The 17,145-nt window shown below is 50.3% G+C and overlaps 1 protein-coding gene and 1 long non-coding RNA gene across 2 annotated transcripts; both read right to left on the reverse strand.

The window, feature by feature from the left end:
- Positions 1-813: 813 nt before the first annotated feature.
- Positions 814-10,772, reverse strand: LOC125640503 (uncharacterized). Its single transcript, XR_012669328.1, has 3 exons — positions 4,688-10,772; positions 2,009-4,657; positions 814-1,420 (listed from the first exon to the last, which is right to left on the reverse strand). It is a non-coding gene; the product is annotated as an uncharacterized LOC125640503 (long non-coding RNA).
- Positions 10,773-11,438: 666 nt separating this feature from the next.
- On the reverse strand, positions 11,439-13,857 carry DEPP1 (DEPP autophagy regulator 1). The gene is made up of 2 exons (XM_048859111.2): positions 13,621-13,857; positions 11,439-12,155 (listed from the first exon to the last, which is right to left on the reverse strand). Exon 2 carries the CDS (start codon positions 12,152-12,154, stop codon positions 11,471-11,473), a length of 684 nt encoding a protein of 227 aa, XP_048715068.1. The 5' UTR covers position 12,155; positions 13,621-13,857; the 3' UTR covers positions 11,439-11,470.
- Positions 13,858-17,145: the final 3,288 nt, after the last annotated feature.

Raw genomic sequence — 17,145 nt, forward strand, 5'->3', positions numbered from 1 at the left:
TGCGGCCATAGATAGAACCCATATCCCTATCTTGGCACCAGAGCACCAAGCCGGCGAGTACATAAACCGCAAGGGGTACTTTTCAACAGTGCTGCAAGCTCTGGTGGATCACAAGGGACATTTCACCAACATCAACGTGGGATGGCCGGGAAAGGTACATGACGCTTGCATCTTCAAGTACTCTGGTCTGTTTCAAAAGCTGCAGGAAGGGACTTTATTCCCAGACCAGAAAATAACCGTTGGGGATGTTGAAATGCCTATAGTTATCTTTGGGGACCCAGCCTACCCCTTAATGCCATGGCTCATGAAGCCATACACAGGCAGCCTGGACAGTAGTCAGGAGCTGTTCAACTACAGGCTGAGCAAGTGCAGAATGTGCATTTGGACGTTTAAAGGTGCGCTGACGCAGTTTACTGACTCACTTAGACCTCAGCGAAACCAATATTCCCAGTGTTATTACTGCTTGCTGTGCGCTCCACAATATCTGTGAGAGTAAGGGGAAGATGTTTATGGAGGGGTGGGAGGTTGAGGCAAATCGCCTGGCCGCTGGTTACGCGCAGCCAGACACAGTTAGAAGAGCACAGGAGGGCACAGTACGCATCAGAGAAGCTTTGAAAACCAGTTTCATGACTGGACAGGCTACGGTGTGAAAGTTCTGTTTGTTTCTCCTTAATGAAACCACCCGCCCCTTGGTTCACTCTACTTCCCTGTAAGCTAACCACCCTCCCCTCCTCCCTTCAATCACCGCTTGCAGAGGCAATAAAGTCATTGTTGCTTCACATTCATGCATTCTTTATTCATTCATCACATAAATAGGGGGATGACTACCAAGGTAGCCCAGGAGGGGTGGTGGAGGAGGGAAGGACAAGGCCACACAGCACTTTAAAATTTTACAACTTTAAAATTTATTGAATGCCAGCCTTCTGGTTTTTGGGCACTCCTCTGTGGTGGAGTGGCTGGTTGGCCGGAGGCCCCACAACGGCGTTCTTGGGCGTCTGGGTGAGGAGGCTATGGAACTTGGGGAGGAGGGTGGTTGGTTACACAGGGGCTGTAGCGGCAGTCTGTGCTCCAGCTGCCTTTGCTGCAGCTCAACCATACACTGGAGCATATTGGTTTGATCCTCCAGCAGCCTCAGCATTGAATCCTGCCTCCTCTAATCACGCTGCCACCACCTTTCAGCTTCAGCCCTCTCTTCAGCCCGCCACTTACTCTCTTCAGCCCGCCACCTCTCCTCCCGGTCATTTTGTGCTTTCCTGCACTCTGACATTGTCTGTCTCCATGCAGTTATCTGTGCTCTGTCAGTGTGGGAGGACAGCATGAGCTCAGAGAACATTTCATCATGAGTGCGTTTTTTTTTTCTTTCTAATCTTCACTAGCCTCTGGGAAGGAGAAGATCCTGTGATCATTGAAACACATGCAGCTGGTGGAGAAAAAAAAAGGGACAGCGGTATTTAAAAAGACACATTTTATAAAACAATGGCTACACTCTTTCAGGGTAAACCTTGCTGTTAACATTACATACATAGCACATGTGCTTTCGTTACAAGGTCGCATTTTGCCTCCCCCCACCGCATGGCTACCCCCTCAAACCTTCCCTCTCCCCATGACTAACAGCGGGGAACATTTCTGTTCAGCCACAGGCAAACAGCCCAGCAGGAACGGGCACCTCTGAGTGTCCCTTGAAGAAAAGCACCCTATTTCAACCAGGTGACCATGAATGATATCTCACTCTCCTGAGGATAACACAGAGAGATAAAGAACGGATGTTGTTTGAACGCCAGCAAACATACACTGCAATGCTTTGTTCTACAGTGATTCCCGAGTACGTGCTACTGGCCTGGAGTGGTAAAGTGTCCTAGCATGGAGGATGCAATAAGGCTGCCCTCCCCAGAAACCTTTTGCAAAGGCTCTGGGAGTACATCCAGGAGAGCCGCGAATGCCAGGGCAAATTAATCCTTTCACATGCTTGCTTTTAAACCATGTATAGTATTTTAAAAGGTACACTCACCGGAGGTCCCTTCTCCGCCTGCCGGGTCCAGGAGGCAGCCTTGGGTGGGTTCTGGGGGTACTGGCTCCAGGTCCAGGGTGTGAAACAGTTCCTGGCTGTTGGGAAAACCGGTTTCTCCGCTTGCTTGCTGTGAGCTATCTACAACCTCATCATCATCATCATCTTCTTCGTCCCCAAAACCTGCTTCCGTGTTGCCTCCATCTCCATTGAAGGAGTCAAACAACACGGCTGGGGTAGTGGTGGCTGAACCTCCTAAAATGGCATGTAGCTCATCATAGAAGCGGCATGTTTGGGGCTCTGACCCGGAGCGGCCGTTCGCCTCTCTGGTTTTCTGGTAGGCTTGCCTCAGCTTCTTAAGTTTCACGCGGCACTGCTTCGGGTCCCTGTTATGGCCTCTGTCCTTCATGCCCTGGGAGATTTTGACAAAGGTTTTGGCATTTCGAAAACTGAAACAGAGTTCTGATAGCACGGATTCCTCTCCCCAAGCAGCGATCAGATCCTGTATCTCCCGTTCGGTCCATGCTGGAGCTCTTTTGCGATTCTGGGACTCCATCATGGTCACCTCTGCTGATGAGCTCTGGATGGTCACCTGCAGCTTGCCACGCTGGCCAAACAGGAAATGAGATTCAAAAGTTCGCGGTTCTTTTCCTGTCTACCTGGCCAGTGCATCTGAGTTGAGAGTGCTGTCCAGAGAGGTCACAATGGAGCACTCTGGGATAGCTCCCAGAGGCCAATACCATCGAATTGTGTCCACAGTACCCCAAATTCAACCCGGCAAGGCCACTTTAAGCGCTAATCCACTTGTCAGGGGTGGAGTAAGGAAATCGATTTTAAGAGCCCTTTAAGTTGAAATAAAGGGCTTCATCGTGTGGATGGGTGCAGGTTTACATCGATTTAACGCTGCTAAATTCAACCTAAAGTCCTAGTGTAAACCAGGGCTTAGTGTTCTGATGCCTGGATCCAAAATCTGCATAATTTCCACTGGGACTTGATCTTCTCCTGACTGATCATGCTCTGCCTGTCTCCAGCACTCTGGACTCTCAGCTACCACCACCACCTGGGACCCCCGATTGGTTCAAGCTTCACGGAGTGGTGAGAACCCAGCTCTCTCTCTAGGTATAGCCTTCTGGCCCTGACTTACGTGATCAGTTATAGTTTTCTAAACCTGACTTTTATAATCAAATTTAAGTTAGATTTAATATTATAACTCTTTTGTTTGTTTGGCTCCCCTATGGTTACTACCTGGCAATAAATAACTGTCATGATTAAGCTGGTTGCTTCTCCCTCTCTCTCTCTCTCTCTCTTCCCTCCCCTCGCTTCCCCCCCATGGGTGTTTTTTGGCTTCCCCATTCACTCTGCAGCAACCCGCCTTGTATCTAAGCTAAAGATCCCTGTGGGGTTTGCTCATCAAGTGGGTTACTACCAGAACAATTGTAAGGTGAAAGTGGGGATAGGGACATGCTGAACCTGGGACATACGAGGGTGGCGATTGAAAGTGCTGCTCGACCCAGCCTGCTCAGGTTGTTGGATCATATTAAAGAAGTTCTGTATTAAAATCACAAATGAGTTTGATTCCCCAGAGTTTAAATTCCAGGGTATTACTAATTAAGAGGTCTCTTGGTTTTTGGTACTGTTTCTCTCCCTCTATGTGTGAAACTTGCAAGCTGCTAATTGTGTTAGTACATTCTAAGACAGAGTCTATTCTCAAAGCAATTCAGAGAGAGAGACTCAAAGCAATACTCTAACAACAGAAACAGCACCCAGAGACTCCCCACCCTTTTGTTGTATTAACAATTGTGATTAAAATAGAGATAGAGGATGGATGTGGATGGATGCTTGGTGTGGATAATAACTGAATGATCAGGGAGGTGCCAGCCTAAGAATCCAGTGTCCATCGGCTGAAGAAGGCGTCAAGTGGAAATAACCAGAGGACCCCCCCGGAGGGCAGACTGGAATCCACCCAACAGCCTCAAGAATGGGAGAACCAAAGAACAAGATAACATCTTGGAGCCGTCAGGAATGTGCTATCTGCTGATTGATTCAGCAACAGCATGATGAAGCAATTCCCATAGACTGGCATAGGAAGAAATTCCTATAAAAATAGACTCTAAAAAGTGAGAACTTTGGGGTCTGATTCTGCAAACCAACTTCCAGGAGCATCAGACGAGCATCTGACAAGGCCCTGCTCCCTCCTCATGTCCAGGCCACCTGGCCAGTGGCTTGGCATGAGCAACTCTAAGGCTGGTAACTATGATAACAACCTTGCAGAACCTGTGTGTGTGTGTGTGTGTGTGTGTGTTTGTATGAATGAATGTGTGAATAAATATGAGATTGAATGGAATGTTATAACTATAACTAACTGCTTACTATGATTCTTTCTGTATTCACAGTAAATGTGGTATTTTGCCTTTTTCCCTTTAATAAGATCCTGCTGGTTTTTATTTTATTGGTATAACATTTTGGTGGAGAAATGCGAAAGGGGGAATATTGGTAAAAAACCTCAGTTATTGTAAATATTGGTGTGCACACCGCCAGCTCTAGTGAGCTAGGCATTTCTATTAGGTTAACCAGACCTGCTGGCCCCTGAGAAGTTAGCAAGGGACCTGCTGGCCTCAGAGAAGGTAGCAGGAAAAACAGATTAAACCAGACCTGCTGGCCTCCGAGAAGGTAGCAGGGGACCTGCTGGCCTCCGAGAAGGTAGCAGGGGACCTGCTGGCCTCCGAGAAGGTAGCAGGGAAAACAGATTAAACTAGACCTGCTGGCCTCCAGGAAGGTAGCAGGGGACCTGCTGGCCTCCGAGAAGGTAGCAGGGAAGAACAGGTTAACCGGACCTGCTGGCCTCCGAGAAGGTAGCAGGGAGAAATAGGTTAACCAGACCTGCTGGCCTCCGAGAAGGTAGCAGGGAGAAATAGGTTAACTGGACCTGCTGGCCTCTGGGAAGGTAGCAGGGGACCTGCTGGCCTCCGGGAAGGTAGCAGGGGAAAAACGCATAGATTAAGCTATGATTTCAGAATCTAGGCTGTGTCACTTGCTAAGTAATACCAGCAGTGACAAAGAGTTTGAAATATCCATGTTAAGATGTTTAAAAGAAAACAGGGTAAGCCAGTACCAGAGGGAGGAATGGAGTCAGAAGGAACTCCAACCTCACCTTTTGTTAAAGAAATTACACCTTTTAAACAAATCCTTCAAAAATTTGGGCACAGTCCTTAGACTAAACAAGCCCTAGCTGATGTCTGCACTATTTCGGACCTAGAGGATAGATTGGCTCAGTATATCCTCTTATATAAACCTTCTAGTGCTGCCAAAAGAGATGCAGCAGCAATTTGGTTGTTGTGAGAGGCATGTAAGGATTCTTCCCTCCGCTTGTCTTCATGTAAAGAGGAAAAGGCACAAACGGAAAAGGGAGCAGACAATTGGAAGGTGCTGGCTACAAATACCCAAAGCCAGCTGAAAATAGTGAAAGAGGCACTCCAGAAATACAAAAAGAGTGAAAAAGTTAACTCTGCAGAGGCTGGAGGGAGGCAGGTAAAGGGGGAGAAGGTCCTATGTACGGCACCCTCAGGCATAATTACAAAGTGATTAAGTGATGAAGTGAGCTGTAGCTCACGAAAGCTCATGCTCAAATAAATTGGTTAGTCTCTAAGGTGCCACAAGTCCTCCTTTTCTTTTTTTAAAGAGAAAAGAGAGTAAAAAAAAAAAGTTAACTCTGCAGAGGCTGGAGGGAATTAAGCAGTTAAACTTTGTATTTCACCCAAACAACTTTTAACCGAAAATGTTAAAAAGGAAAAGTGTTAGAGAAAGAGCATTCTTGGTTTCTTTGCAGCCATTCTGAAAGAAAAATGGGCCCTTTTCCAAAGGAATGTCTGTAAATTAGCCAGGCAAAAATAAACTATCTGATTAAAATCATTTGACTGGACAATTTAGTCAAATTTGATAAAAGAACATAAGAGGGTTCTATTGGAACTTAACTGCCTCAAATGTATAAAGGGAATGCAAGATGTAAAAAACAGAGCAGTGTGGAAGGGATGTTAAGGAAAAGAAAACGTGTATGTATCTGTCTGTGTGTGTGTAAATATGTAAAGTTCTAAGGACCAGTTAGTTTTGTTTTTGTTTTAAATAATGCCACTAAAAATCCATTTGACTCTTTAATTCAAAGTTGCAAAACTGACAGACCTTTTTGCTAGACACAGGTAATTAGTGTTGTTTGGCTTTGGGATTTGGCATTTAACCCTTAAAAGGTAACTCAATGCTTTACAAAATTTAAAATGTTTTTAAGTTGTGGCTGCAGCAGGGCAGTCAAAATCAGGAGAATATAAAAAAAATTTTTTGGATTCTTTTTGTTTGTTTGTTTTTTGTTTGTTTGTTTTTGTAACAAAATAGCAGATGAGAGTTGTAGTAAAAAAAAAAATTAAAAAAAGACAGTGCCTCTCTGAAGCAACAGCAGGGGTGAGGTGCACAAAACAAAAAGACAGGTTTCAGAGGAACAGCCGTGTTAGTCTGTATTCGCAAAAAGAAAAGGAGTACTTGTGGCACCTTAGAGACTGTGCCACAAGTACTCCTTTTCTTAAAACAAAAAGAAGCAATGTTAGAAACACTGAGTGTTAAAATGGCTCTGAGTAATCAGACTGTCACTTTGATAAAGGTACATGAAAACTCTGTAAGCAAAAAAAGAAATAGTGACACCTTATGTAAAAATGGATCTGGATAATGTTATAGAAGTTAAACTATGGAAGGAATGTGCATTTGTCCCAGAACATGTGCAGGGTATATTGTAGAAGGGGCAAAAGAAATGCAAACATACCATTCTACTTCATTAAAATGCTATTAGGGCTCCAAAGGGAGCCACAATAGGTTGGGTTTTCTTTTTCAGATTGCTGTGTGTTTTGGAAGCAGAAGTTAAAAGTAATCAAAACTCTGGTGAAAGTTGATTGTGTCCCTTTTAAGATAGACTCTCTGAGCTGCTGATGGCTTTAAATCCAAAAGCAGGAAGTTTCTGTGAAAATGCAAATTACCTAAATGATGAAGGAAAGAACTAGCAGCACAAAGGAGCTGCAGATAAAGGACATACCTGGTCAGCAAACAAATTGTCTAAATAAAAGGCATGGGATAACAAGATAATTTTAATAAATTTAATGATAATAAGTATCCCTGTAACAACGTATAGTGTGTATGATTTTTGGAAAAATCCTTTAAGGTCGTATGGTAATGATGCTTCTCAGTTATTACCTGTAAATAAAACTTAAAGCTTAACACAGCAGGAAAAACATTATAAACTTGGTCTGCTGTATAAGAAGGAAAACTCAGGGATTTAATGACTAAACAGTGGGATAATTTCCCCATAACCCTTAAAAGATAAAAGCCATTGAAACCTGGCCTGCCTATAGAACAAAAACAGGAAAATGTGGGGGCAATTTCTCTGTTTTGCCTGCAATCAGCAAGGGTATTTGTAAAAGAAATATTTTAAGCAATAATCTGCCACCCCAAAAGGGGTAGAAACATGTTCTTTTTGTCTTTCAGAAAATCAGGAAAAGCTGATGCCAGCTGAAAAGCAACCCAATACCATGAATCTACTGTCACAATAGAAATTGTGTTCTGTGTTCTGTGTTCTATGTTTGTTTTGTCTTGTTGCTAGCACTGTTGTGTGTTTAAAAAAAAAATACTGAAGACCTGCAGGAACTTAAAAATAAATTAAGCTTTCTGTCCCAGCTACAGGACAGCCTGATACAAAAACAAGTACATGCCAATGTAGACTTGGTCCAAATTGGTCTGGGTAACCTAAAAGGCCGATGGAATCTTTAGTAATGGCTTAATACTACCACATGGCTTATCCATAAGAAAAAAAAAATATAAGAAATAGGAAACTACACAGCCATAGCTATGGGATGCACTGAAATGCAGATACTTGCACTAGCTACTTTGGAACACAAAATGTTCTGGGTCATATTGGGAAATATTAAGGGTTTGATGCATTTGTTAAAAAAGAAAGGGATCATTGTTTGACACTTATCAATATGAATGGATGCAATATGTTTCCAGTATTGTAAACCAGACTTGTTAATGGGAGAAATTGTTGTCAAAATTGCACACCAACAGTCCCTGGAGGCAAAGGTATTGAAGGTTAACCCACTCCCCATATTACACATGGGATCCTTTTGGCTACCCTGGACCTTGAGCCAGTGGGCTGGGGAGGGAGGGAAGCTATTGGACACTAGAGGTTGTACCGAATGGACTCCTCAAAAGTGGGTGTGCCTCACCTTGCCTGTTGCCCCAGAACCTTGTAGTAAAGATACATCACTAGGATCATGGCATGAATTGGAATCACAAACTCAAATTGCCTCACAGTACTTTCTCTTGAATAGGCTACATAGAAAGTGACACTGACGATTATAAATCTTAGTGTCAAAAGGGGGATTATGTTGGATCATATTAAAGAAGTTCTGTATTAAAATCACAAATGAGTTTGATTCCCCAGAGTTTAAATTCCAGGGTATTACTAATTAAGAGGTCTCTTGGTTTTTGGTATTGTTTCTCTCCCTCTATGCGTGAAACTTGCAAGCTGCTAATTGTGTTAGTACATTCTAAGACAGAGGTGCCACAAGTACTCCTTTTCTATTCTCAAAGCAATTCACAGAGAAAGAGACTCAAAGCAATACTCTAACAACAGAAACAGCACCCAGAGACTTTCATGCCCTTTTGTTGTATTAACAATTGTGATTAAAATAGAGATAGAGGATGGATGTGGATGGATGCTTGGTGTGGATAATAACTGAATGATCAGGGAGATGCCAGCCTAAGAATCCAGTGTCCATCTGCTGAAGAAGGCGTCAAGTGGAAATAACCAGAGGACCCCCCGGAGGGCAGACTGGAATCCACCCAACAGCCTCAAGAATGGGAGAACCAAAGAACAAGATAACATCTTGGAGCCGTCAGGAATGTGCTATCTGCTGATTGATTCAGCAACAGCATGAGGAAGCAATTCCCATAGACTGGCATAGGAAGAAATTCCTATAAAAATAGACTCTAAAAAGTGAGAACTTTGGGGTCTGATTCTGCAAACCAACTTCCAGGAGCATCAGATGAGCATCTGACAAGGCCCTGCTCCCTCCTCATGTCCAGGCCACCTGGCCAGTGGCTTGGCATGAGCAACTCTAAGGCTGGTAACTATGATAACAACCTTGCAGAACCTGTGTGTGTGTGTGTGTGTGTATGTTTGTATGAATGAATGTGTGAATAAATATGAGATTGAATGGAATGTTATAACTATAACTAACTGCTTACTATGATTCTTTCTGTATTCACAGTAAATGTGGTATTTTGCCTTTTTCCCTTTAATAAGATCCTGCTGTTTTTTATTTTATTGGTATAACAAGGTGTACTCTGTTCCAGTGCGGTGCCCATGGCGTATGAGGGTGACACCTTGGAGGTGCTGCAAGACCCCAGCCCTGGGGAACCTAGGTCCTGCAGGATAGCTCCATTGAGAGGGAACTTGCAGCAGGGAGAAGTAGAGCTCCGTATGAGAACACAAGTGACACAGGCAGTAGATTGACAGAATTACAGAACCCGCCCCAGAAGAGTAAGCCTAATAAATGAGCGTACCCCAAAGTAACGGGCAAATCTGGTAACAGTTGCTCCGAAAGCAGGCATCCCACACCCTGCCCACTTTGTGTTTGTTTCTCTGCAGCATCTCATCCTGCTCTCGTCACTGCAGGGCCCAGGTGCAGTGGCCAGGTGCTCTCACCCCGGAGGTGCCTGCAAACCCTGGGCACCTTGTGGTCATACATTACTGACCTCAGGTCTGGGGTGGGGGGTCTCTCTTGCCCCTCCCCAGTGGAGCAGTGTCTGGGGCTGGATTAGTGTCCCCAGCACTCTGGGTTTGTATCCAGGGGCTGGTCGCAGCAGTGGGCCTGGTTCCAGGACGGGGGCAGTTTGGGACGGGCCTTAGTCCCCACGGCAAGTGCTGAGCAGGAGCTGAGGCAGTTCTGGCATCTGCCCAGACAAGCTTTACCTTAGTGAGCAGAGTTTCCCCTCTGGCCGGGCCACTCGCTGCCCAAGGCCACCTCTGGCAGAGTGGGAGCATGCCTGCGCTGCTGATGTGCAACACGTTACCAACATGACATGCGTGTGCACCCCATGTGATGATGCATGCTGCAGACACAGCTGGCCGGAAGGGAGTCGCTCATTCCCCAGCCCAGCTCGCCCACTTCTGTTCTCAAGTCAGGCTCTGGCCATTGGAGCTCTGGCAGCACTGTCCTCTCCCCTCCGTGGGGCCAGCCATAGCCGGTAACGTGACCTCACATACGTGTGTGCATGCAGGACTCCAGTGCACTAGAGCAGAGGGTCTGGTTGCCGGGTTGCCCCATCACCCCTGTCCCTGTCCCCCGCCGGGAAGCAGGACCCCATGGGGACAGCAGATCACTAACCTCACCAGCAGGGGGGATTGCAATCTACATGTCACCTGCCAGCATGGGGCAGAGAGGGTGCGAGGGGGGCCAAGGTGGCAGTGCAGTTTCAGAGCAGAGAGGGCACCAGGGCGCTGGTGTCATGTCGGGGCAGAGAGGGTGCTTGTGGGGGGTCGGTGCAGTGTCAGGGCAAAGGGAGGCTGGGGGGACTGAAGGCAACAGCACAGTGTCAGGGCAGAGGGGAGGCAGTGCAATGTCAGGGTGGGGCGGGGGGGATGGTGCAGTGTCAGGGCAGAAGGACGCTGGGGGGACACAAGGCAGTAGTGCAGTGTCAGGGCAGGGGGGGAAGTGGTGCAGTGGGAGGCCGGGGGGACCCAGGGTGGCAGTTCAGTGTTAGGGCGGGGGGGGGGGGCTGAGGGGCAGGGGGGCAGTTCAGTGTTATAGCAGAGGGGGGAGATGAGGGGCCGCGGGGGGCAGTGCAGTGTCAGGGCAGAGGGGGGGCTGAGGGGCCGCGGGGAGCAGTGCAATGTCAGGGCAGAGGGGGGGCTGAGGGGCCGCAGGGGGCAGTGCAGTGTCAGGGCGGGGGTGGGGGGGGCAGGGGGTCAGGACAGCGGTGCAGTGTCAGGACAGAGATGCACAGTGGTAGTTGCTGAGCGCTGCGCTCCACTTTCTCCCTTTGTTGAGCCGGGAAGAGTGAGATCCCCCAGCACAAAGCTGGACTGAGCCAAGATAATGCCTGTGCCCAGGGCTCCGGCTGGCCTGTGTGCCCGTCACTCAGGGCAACATCCTTCTATCTGACTGGAAAGCACTGGCTGCCCTGTGCCCTGCCCTAGGAGTGCCCCTTGGCTGTGAGGAGACCCCTGGCAGAGCCTGGCTGCTGGGCAGGCCTGGGCCCCTGGCCAGAGGGGTGTGGGGCTGGTAAGAGGTATGGGGTGCCGTTCGCTGAGTGATGTGTGCCTATATAATCCAGGCAGGCCCTTGGGCTGCGCACCCAGGCAGTGACCCCCACCCTAGAGTACAGCCACATGGAGCACCGTTGACAAGTGAGTTTTACTAGAGTCCATCACAATTCATAAATGACAGGTAGGCGGGCGCTCTGGGCCCGGCTGGGCCTGCCCCTCACCACACAGCTGGGAAGAGCTGGCCGTCTGCGTGTTCGCTGCCAGCGGCATCTCCGTTCCAGAGGCAGAGCTGGGCTGCTCAGTTTCCGGGCTGCGCTGCTGGGATCGCTGGTGGCACTGAGGTTCCCCTGGGCTGTCTGCTGGGGGGCTGCTGGGCAGCCTGCGTCGGTGGCCGTCTGGGAGGAGTGGGAAGAAGGACTTGCCCGTTTCCGCAGGCCCGGACTCTGCTCCTTTGCTTCTGAGAATCCGAAGAGCCAGGCTAGCGGGTCAGCGCTGCCGGTGAGCCCCTGGAGGTTGTGCTGCTGGTTGAACTGGGCTGTGATGTCCTGCAGTGACGCTGCATTGCCCTGCACCTTCTCAGGGCTGGGGAGTGCGACCCCGCTCTGGGCCACTTTCCCCTGTGCCCTCTGGAGTTTGTGAGGCTTGTTCTGGCTGCCCTGGCAAGGACATGGGAGCCCGCTGGACAGCGAGGATGGCTGGGCCAGCTGGCTAATGGACTGGACATACTCATCCAGCCCAGCCAGGGGCTCCTCGGCCTGCGCGTGGCTCCCTCCCACAAACAGCATCTCTCCTGTCTCACTGATTGTAGGCAGGTGGGTCACGGAGATCAGCCGCCTGGATCTCATGCTGCAAAGACAGAGAGAGAGAATGAGGCACTGGGCTGGCCACTGTCAGAATACCCCAGCCCCACCCCTTCTGTCACATCTGTTAATCTTTCCTCACTTCCCCCAGTGTAAATGCAGAATCTTTCCACTTACTCCGGATTTACCCTGCTGCCCTGAGAGCAGGGTCAGACCCAGTGACTGTGCATACCATGATCTGAAAAGACTCTTACATCCAGGAGATCCAGAGATTCCCAAGGCCAGAAGGGACCCTTGCGATGATCTAGTCTGACCTCCTGTGGAACACATGCTGGAGACCTGCCCCCCAATAATTCCTAGAGCAGAGTTTGTATGTAGAGAAACGTCCAGTCCTGATTTAAAAATTTTCAGAGATAGAGAATCCCCAATGTAGCTGGCTTACCCAGCCGCGCCAATGAACAGACAGCCCCACAGCTGGTCTTGCGTGCGTCTGGATCCCAAAGTGCCAGCTGCCAGGTTGGCGCGCACCATCATGAAATGCTCTGGTAATCCCAGATCCAGGCAACACACTGTCCCATCTAGTGACTGGGACACAGATACTCAATGAACCTGCTGCAGCCATGGATAGTGGATCTGGGAATTTCAGCTCAGCCAGCAGAGGCTTCTGCTTTCAGACTCAGGATGCCACTTTCAATGAGCTACCCAGGAGGCTGCCACCCCCGTGGGGGCAGAGGAAACTAGCTGCGTGAAAAACAACTAAGGCAATAAATTCTCAGCCACAGTTGGAGCCAGATGCCTGTTCGCGCAGCCAGGTTTGTACAAACACACAGCACAGCCAGAAGAAGCTCAGCATCCAGGACAAGGCTGGAGCAGGTGAGCAAACAATTTGCTTTTCAGTCTGATGCACAGTAGTGAAGTTGTTTGAATGCAAAGCGCCCATTCACCCAGACTGACAGGGAAGGGTTAACTTGGGGCCTGCCTTCCCTGTCCAGCTAATCTGGTTCTTTTCCCCATTCCACAAAGGTGATACTCCTGCCACTCAGCCACCTTTACACAAAGCACAGGGAGCAAAGAATCCTTAGCCCTGTCAAACTGGGGGAGTCCTTCTGTAACCCAGCTGGAGCCCAAGACAGCTTTGCCTCCTCAGTTGCGGCTGACAAAGGCGGGGGCGGGACCCAAAGCAATCTAGGCTTTGGCAAAGCTGATGCCCTTTCAGACTGGACGGTCCGGATCCCTGACTGTCCAGGCCAGTTAGCACTGAAGTAGACGGGCTTGTTCCCATGCCGCAAAATGGTGTTGGTTTGCCTATAGATTTGCACCTGGAGCCAGACAGGCTAGGTGGCTATTGTCTTTTTGATTCAAACTCCACAATGCCTGGGTTTTCAATCCGGCCTGGCTCGACGCAGCTTGGCCTTTACTCCTCAGCCAGCTGAGCTGTTAGGATACAAAGCAGTACAGTACTGAACACTAATCCCTCATTTTGCTACCACTGAGAAACCGCATCGTGTTACCTTGTGCGTGTGAGAAGTTGCTGTTTTCCTACGAAATGAGATCACAGTCTTTTAGCTGTGGAATGAAGTCCTTGAAACTGCCTCTGTTTGCTGTGAGGGACTGAGAGCTTTCTTTCCAACCCTGTGTTTGCTCGCACCCCACTATATAGCCTGGAGTAGTGTTTTAAATCACGGCCAGGATGTTGCTCAACAGCCCTGCTCCCTGTGCTTGAATTTATACCTTCCTGCCAGGGGCTATAACTCACTGCCAGCAAGTGCCTAAAATAGAAGCCGCAGTGAACAAGGCGAACTCAGGAAGGCAGAGGGGCATGGTGTCCTCATAGGAAAAACACAGGCTAGCAGAAGGAGGGGCCTGGGTAACTTCTGTGACCTTTCAGCAAATGTTTATCTTTCAGATTAATGTCCCAGCAGATTCAATTATTGTTGATTGAAGGAGTCTTCACTTTGCGCTATTCTGTGGGGAGAGCTCCGGCAGTTTACTGCTCTTGGGCACAGCCAGTCCTGAGGCTTTGAGGTTTTTTAAGTGCGCTATGGAAAAACCCCAGCTCCCACTGGATATCTGTTTTTGCAGGGACCCAAGAGGTGACTAAAATAATCATGGCAGCATTGAAAGGACTCTGCCCCAGAGCATGTTGGGGGGTTGAAATCTGCCCAGTTGTTGGAAAAAGATCCCCAAATCTCTCAAGGTTTAAGGGAATGGGCCAATGAACAAAATGAAATCCTGACAGCTGGGAACGCAGGAATGACCTGCCGTTGTGCAGTGCTGTCACAGGACCAGGCTCCGTACACCAGTCAGCTCTGGGGCGGGCGAGGGGAGGTGAAGCTTCAGGGAAGGCGAATGGCATCAAGTTTCGGAGCCTTTCTGCAGTTTCAGAGTTACAAACACAAACAGGAAAATCTCCTTTTTAATGTAAAGGTGATGTCAAATCCCCAGCTGGCGTCAATCAGTCGTAGTCAAAAAGACAGATCCCCAGTTGGTGTGAATGGGCATCGCTCCTTTGGAGTCCATGGGCCGGATCCCCAGCTGGAGTAAATGGGCATCGCTCCATTGGAGTCAATTGTCTGGATCCCCACTAGTGTCAATGGGCAACGCTCCGATGGGGATGTCACAGGGCTGCATAGCCAGCCCAGCGCTCACAGCCCCACTGTCCCCGTGCTTCATCAACAATAAACCTGGCTGGGTGCCTTCATCCCTTCACGGATCTTGTGGTCATTGGGCAGTTTGTTCAAGGTCTGCCGTGCCAGCTGGCTGGGCTGGGCTGGGGCGACACACAGAGGGAACACACACATGCAGCCAAACATCTATCAACGTCTAACCACAATAGCCAAGCAGGGGCAGGTTCCCAGATGAGGCAGCCTTTCCCCAGAATAGGGCCACAGGAGGCAGCATGTGCCTGGCGCAGAGCCTGGCTCAGGGATCCATTCCAAGCTCTGTGACTGCCCTGCTGAGCAGCCTTGGGCCAGTCACTGGCAGTGCCATGCCTGCACTTCGCCCTCTATAGGAAGGGGCTAATGGAGCCTGAGGGATCAGAACTGGAGCTGCCAAAATCCTTGCCCAAGGAGAGTGCTGGAGCCCCGCCTGCTCCAGGCCCCCCTCCTCAGGCATGGGCCCAGCTCAGGCCTGCGAGGCAGTGGAGCAGCACAGGGGGGGGGGGGGCCCAGAGCAGCCTGGGGCTAGATGCATGTCTCCTTGGAGTGGCATCTCCAGCAGGGACGGGAGCCTGCCAGCTGCTCTCAGCTCAGTGCAGCACTGGGGCTGGCTGGCGCTGGATGCCATGGGGCCCATCCCACTTGGATCTGGGTGTGGCCGTGGGTGTGCTGCACCAGGAGCCGAGTGCAGAATTGTCAGAGGTAGCAAAGGAGGCTGCATCTGGCAGTGCAATCTGCGTAGCATTGAGCAGGTGGCCAGAGGAGTTCCTGATCCGCTGGGCCTGGTGAAGGCAGCTGGGGCTCCTGTGACCTGCTTGCACCAGGGCCGCGTGCACTCTGGGCCCTAGGGCATAGCCAGGTTGGGATGCAGACAGGGAACTGGGAGGCTCCTGGCTTCTCCCTACAGATCACTCCCTGTGTGCCGCCAGTCAGCCCGGCTATACGTGACTTTGGCTGCGTGGAGCTGTTCTCCGGGCGGACCTTGCCCCCGGTCATGCCGCTCCATCCCAGCCAAGCACATGAGGAGCTGCAGGTGGAGCGGTGGGGGGATCCCTTCCTCTGCGGAGCCACTGCCATGCTGCACAGCACGTAGGGAGGTGTGAGCAGCTGGCCGGCCCTCCCGCTTCCCCTCTGCGAGGCTATTCTTGTCTCCTCTGGCAGTACCCTAGGGAGAGGGCAAGCTGCTCATTGAGGGGTTGCTAAATATATCCTGGGGCCTGTGCCGGCCTGTCCTCCTGCAGATGGAGGGTGAGAATGAGAGAATCTGCCTCCCCTGCCCTAAGCCCTGGGAGGTGGAAGTGGCTGCTGGTGCATATGGGTGAATGCCATGGCCAGGGGAGCGGGGCATACTCGGGCACGGATGAGCAGGAACTGTGCTTCCAGAGTGCAGGCTGCCACTGCCTGAGCACCGATCCTGCCATGCTCATCGGGCACAGAGCATGGAGCCCAGGTCTGCTCTCATGCATGCAGGGCCCAGCTCTGTTCTCTCCCCACTGAACCCGCTTCTTCTCTAGCTCCCAACAGCGCCCACTCCACTGGCAATCCAGGGAGTTACCCGGGCTCCTGGCCACGTAACTGTGACCCAGCTCAGCCCTTGTGAGCCTGCGTCTCCAGGGCCCTGCGCTATGGGCAGCCCTGGGCACGAGCATAGCATGAAATGCTCCTGCCTCATGCCCGTCTACCCTGCTGTCAATGGTGTGCAAGGCATAGGGCAATGGAGACCTCCTGACTCTCCCTGGACGCATACAGCCCCTGGCAATTGCTGAGCAGGGTTGGGCCTTGGATGGGAGACTCCTACAGGAAAGGCCCCAACGCAGCAGGGAGACTCCACGAGGGTTAGTGCCCAGCACGCTGCTTGTGGGTGCTGTGCTGAGGGAGGGGCTGCGCTTCCCAAAGATAGGAGCTGGTGATGAGCACCTGTGGTCATCAAAGCTCTCCCGGCAGTCGGCAGGGGCATTACCCCCCATGCCCCAACTCCATTCCAACACAGCCCCTGACTGAAATTCCCACTGCAGTTTCAACTGGGTATGTTATTCTTCACTTCTTGCCCTAAGCTATGTTCCACCCCAGAGGTGGCTGCATCCCACTCCCTGCCTTGTGCATCTGTATAAGGGCTGCCTGGGCCACACAGGGAGTTCTTCAGGAATGGCTGTTCTGAATAGCTCCACCTGTCGATAGGCCCTTGGGTCCTGTGGGAGCAGGGCGCTCCCCTGGAGGGGGAGATAGCACATCCGAGGGTCAGGGCTGCAAAGAAGAGGCTTGTGGAGAAGGGAGGCCCCTGCAGCCGAGTTCTCGCTGAGTCAGTTGGGCAGCGGGGTGGGAACGTCATGGGGTGAACCCTTCTAACCCGCCCACTCACTGTTCTGTCGTCTGTTC

The sequence above is a fragment of the Caretta caretta genome, chromosome 7, assembly GCF_965140235.1.
Source record: "Caretta caretta isolate rCarCar2 chromosome 7, rCarCar1.hap1, whole genome shotgun sequence".
Classification (NCBI taxonomy): Eukaryota; Metazoa; Chordata; order Testudines; family Cheloniidae; genus Caretta; species Caretta caretta.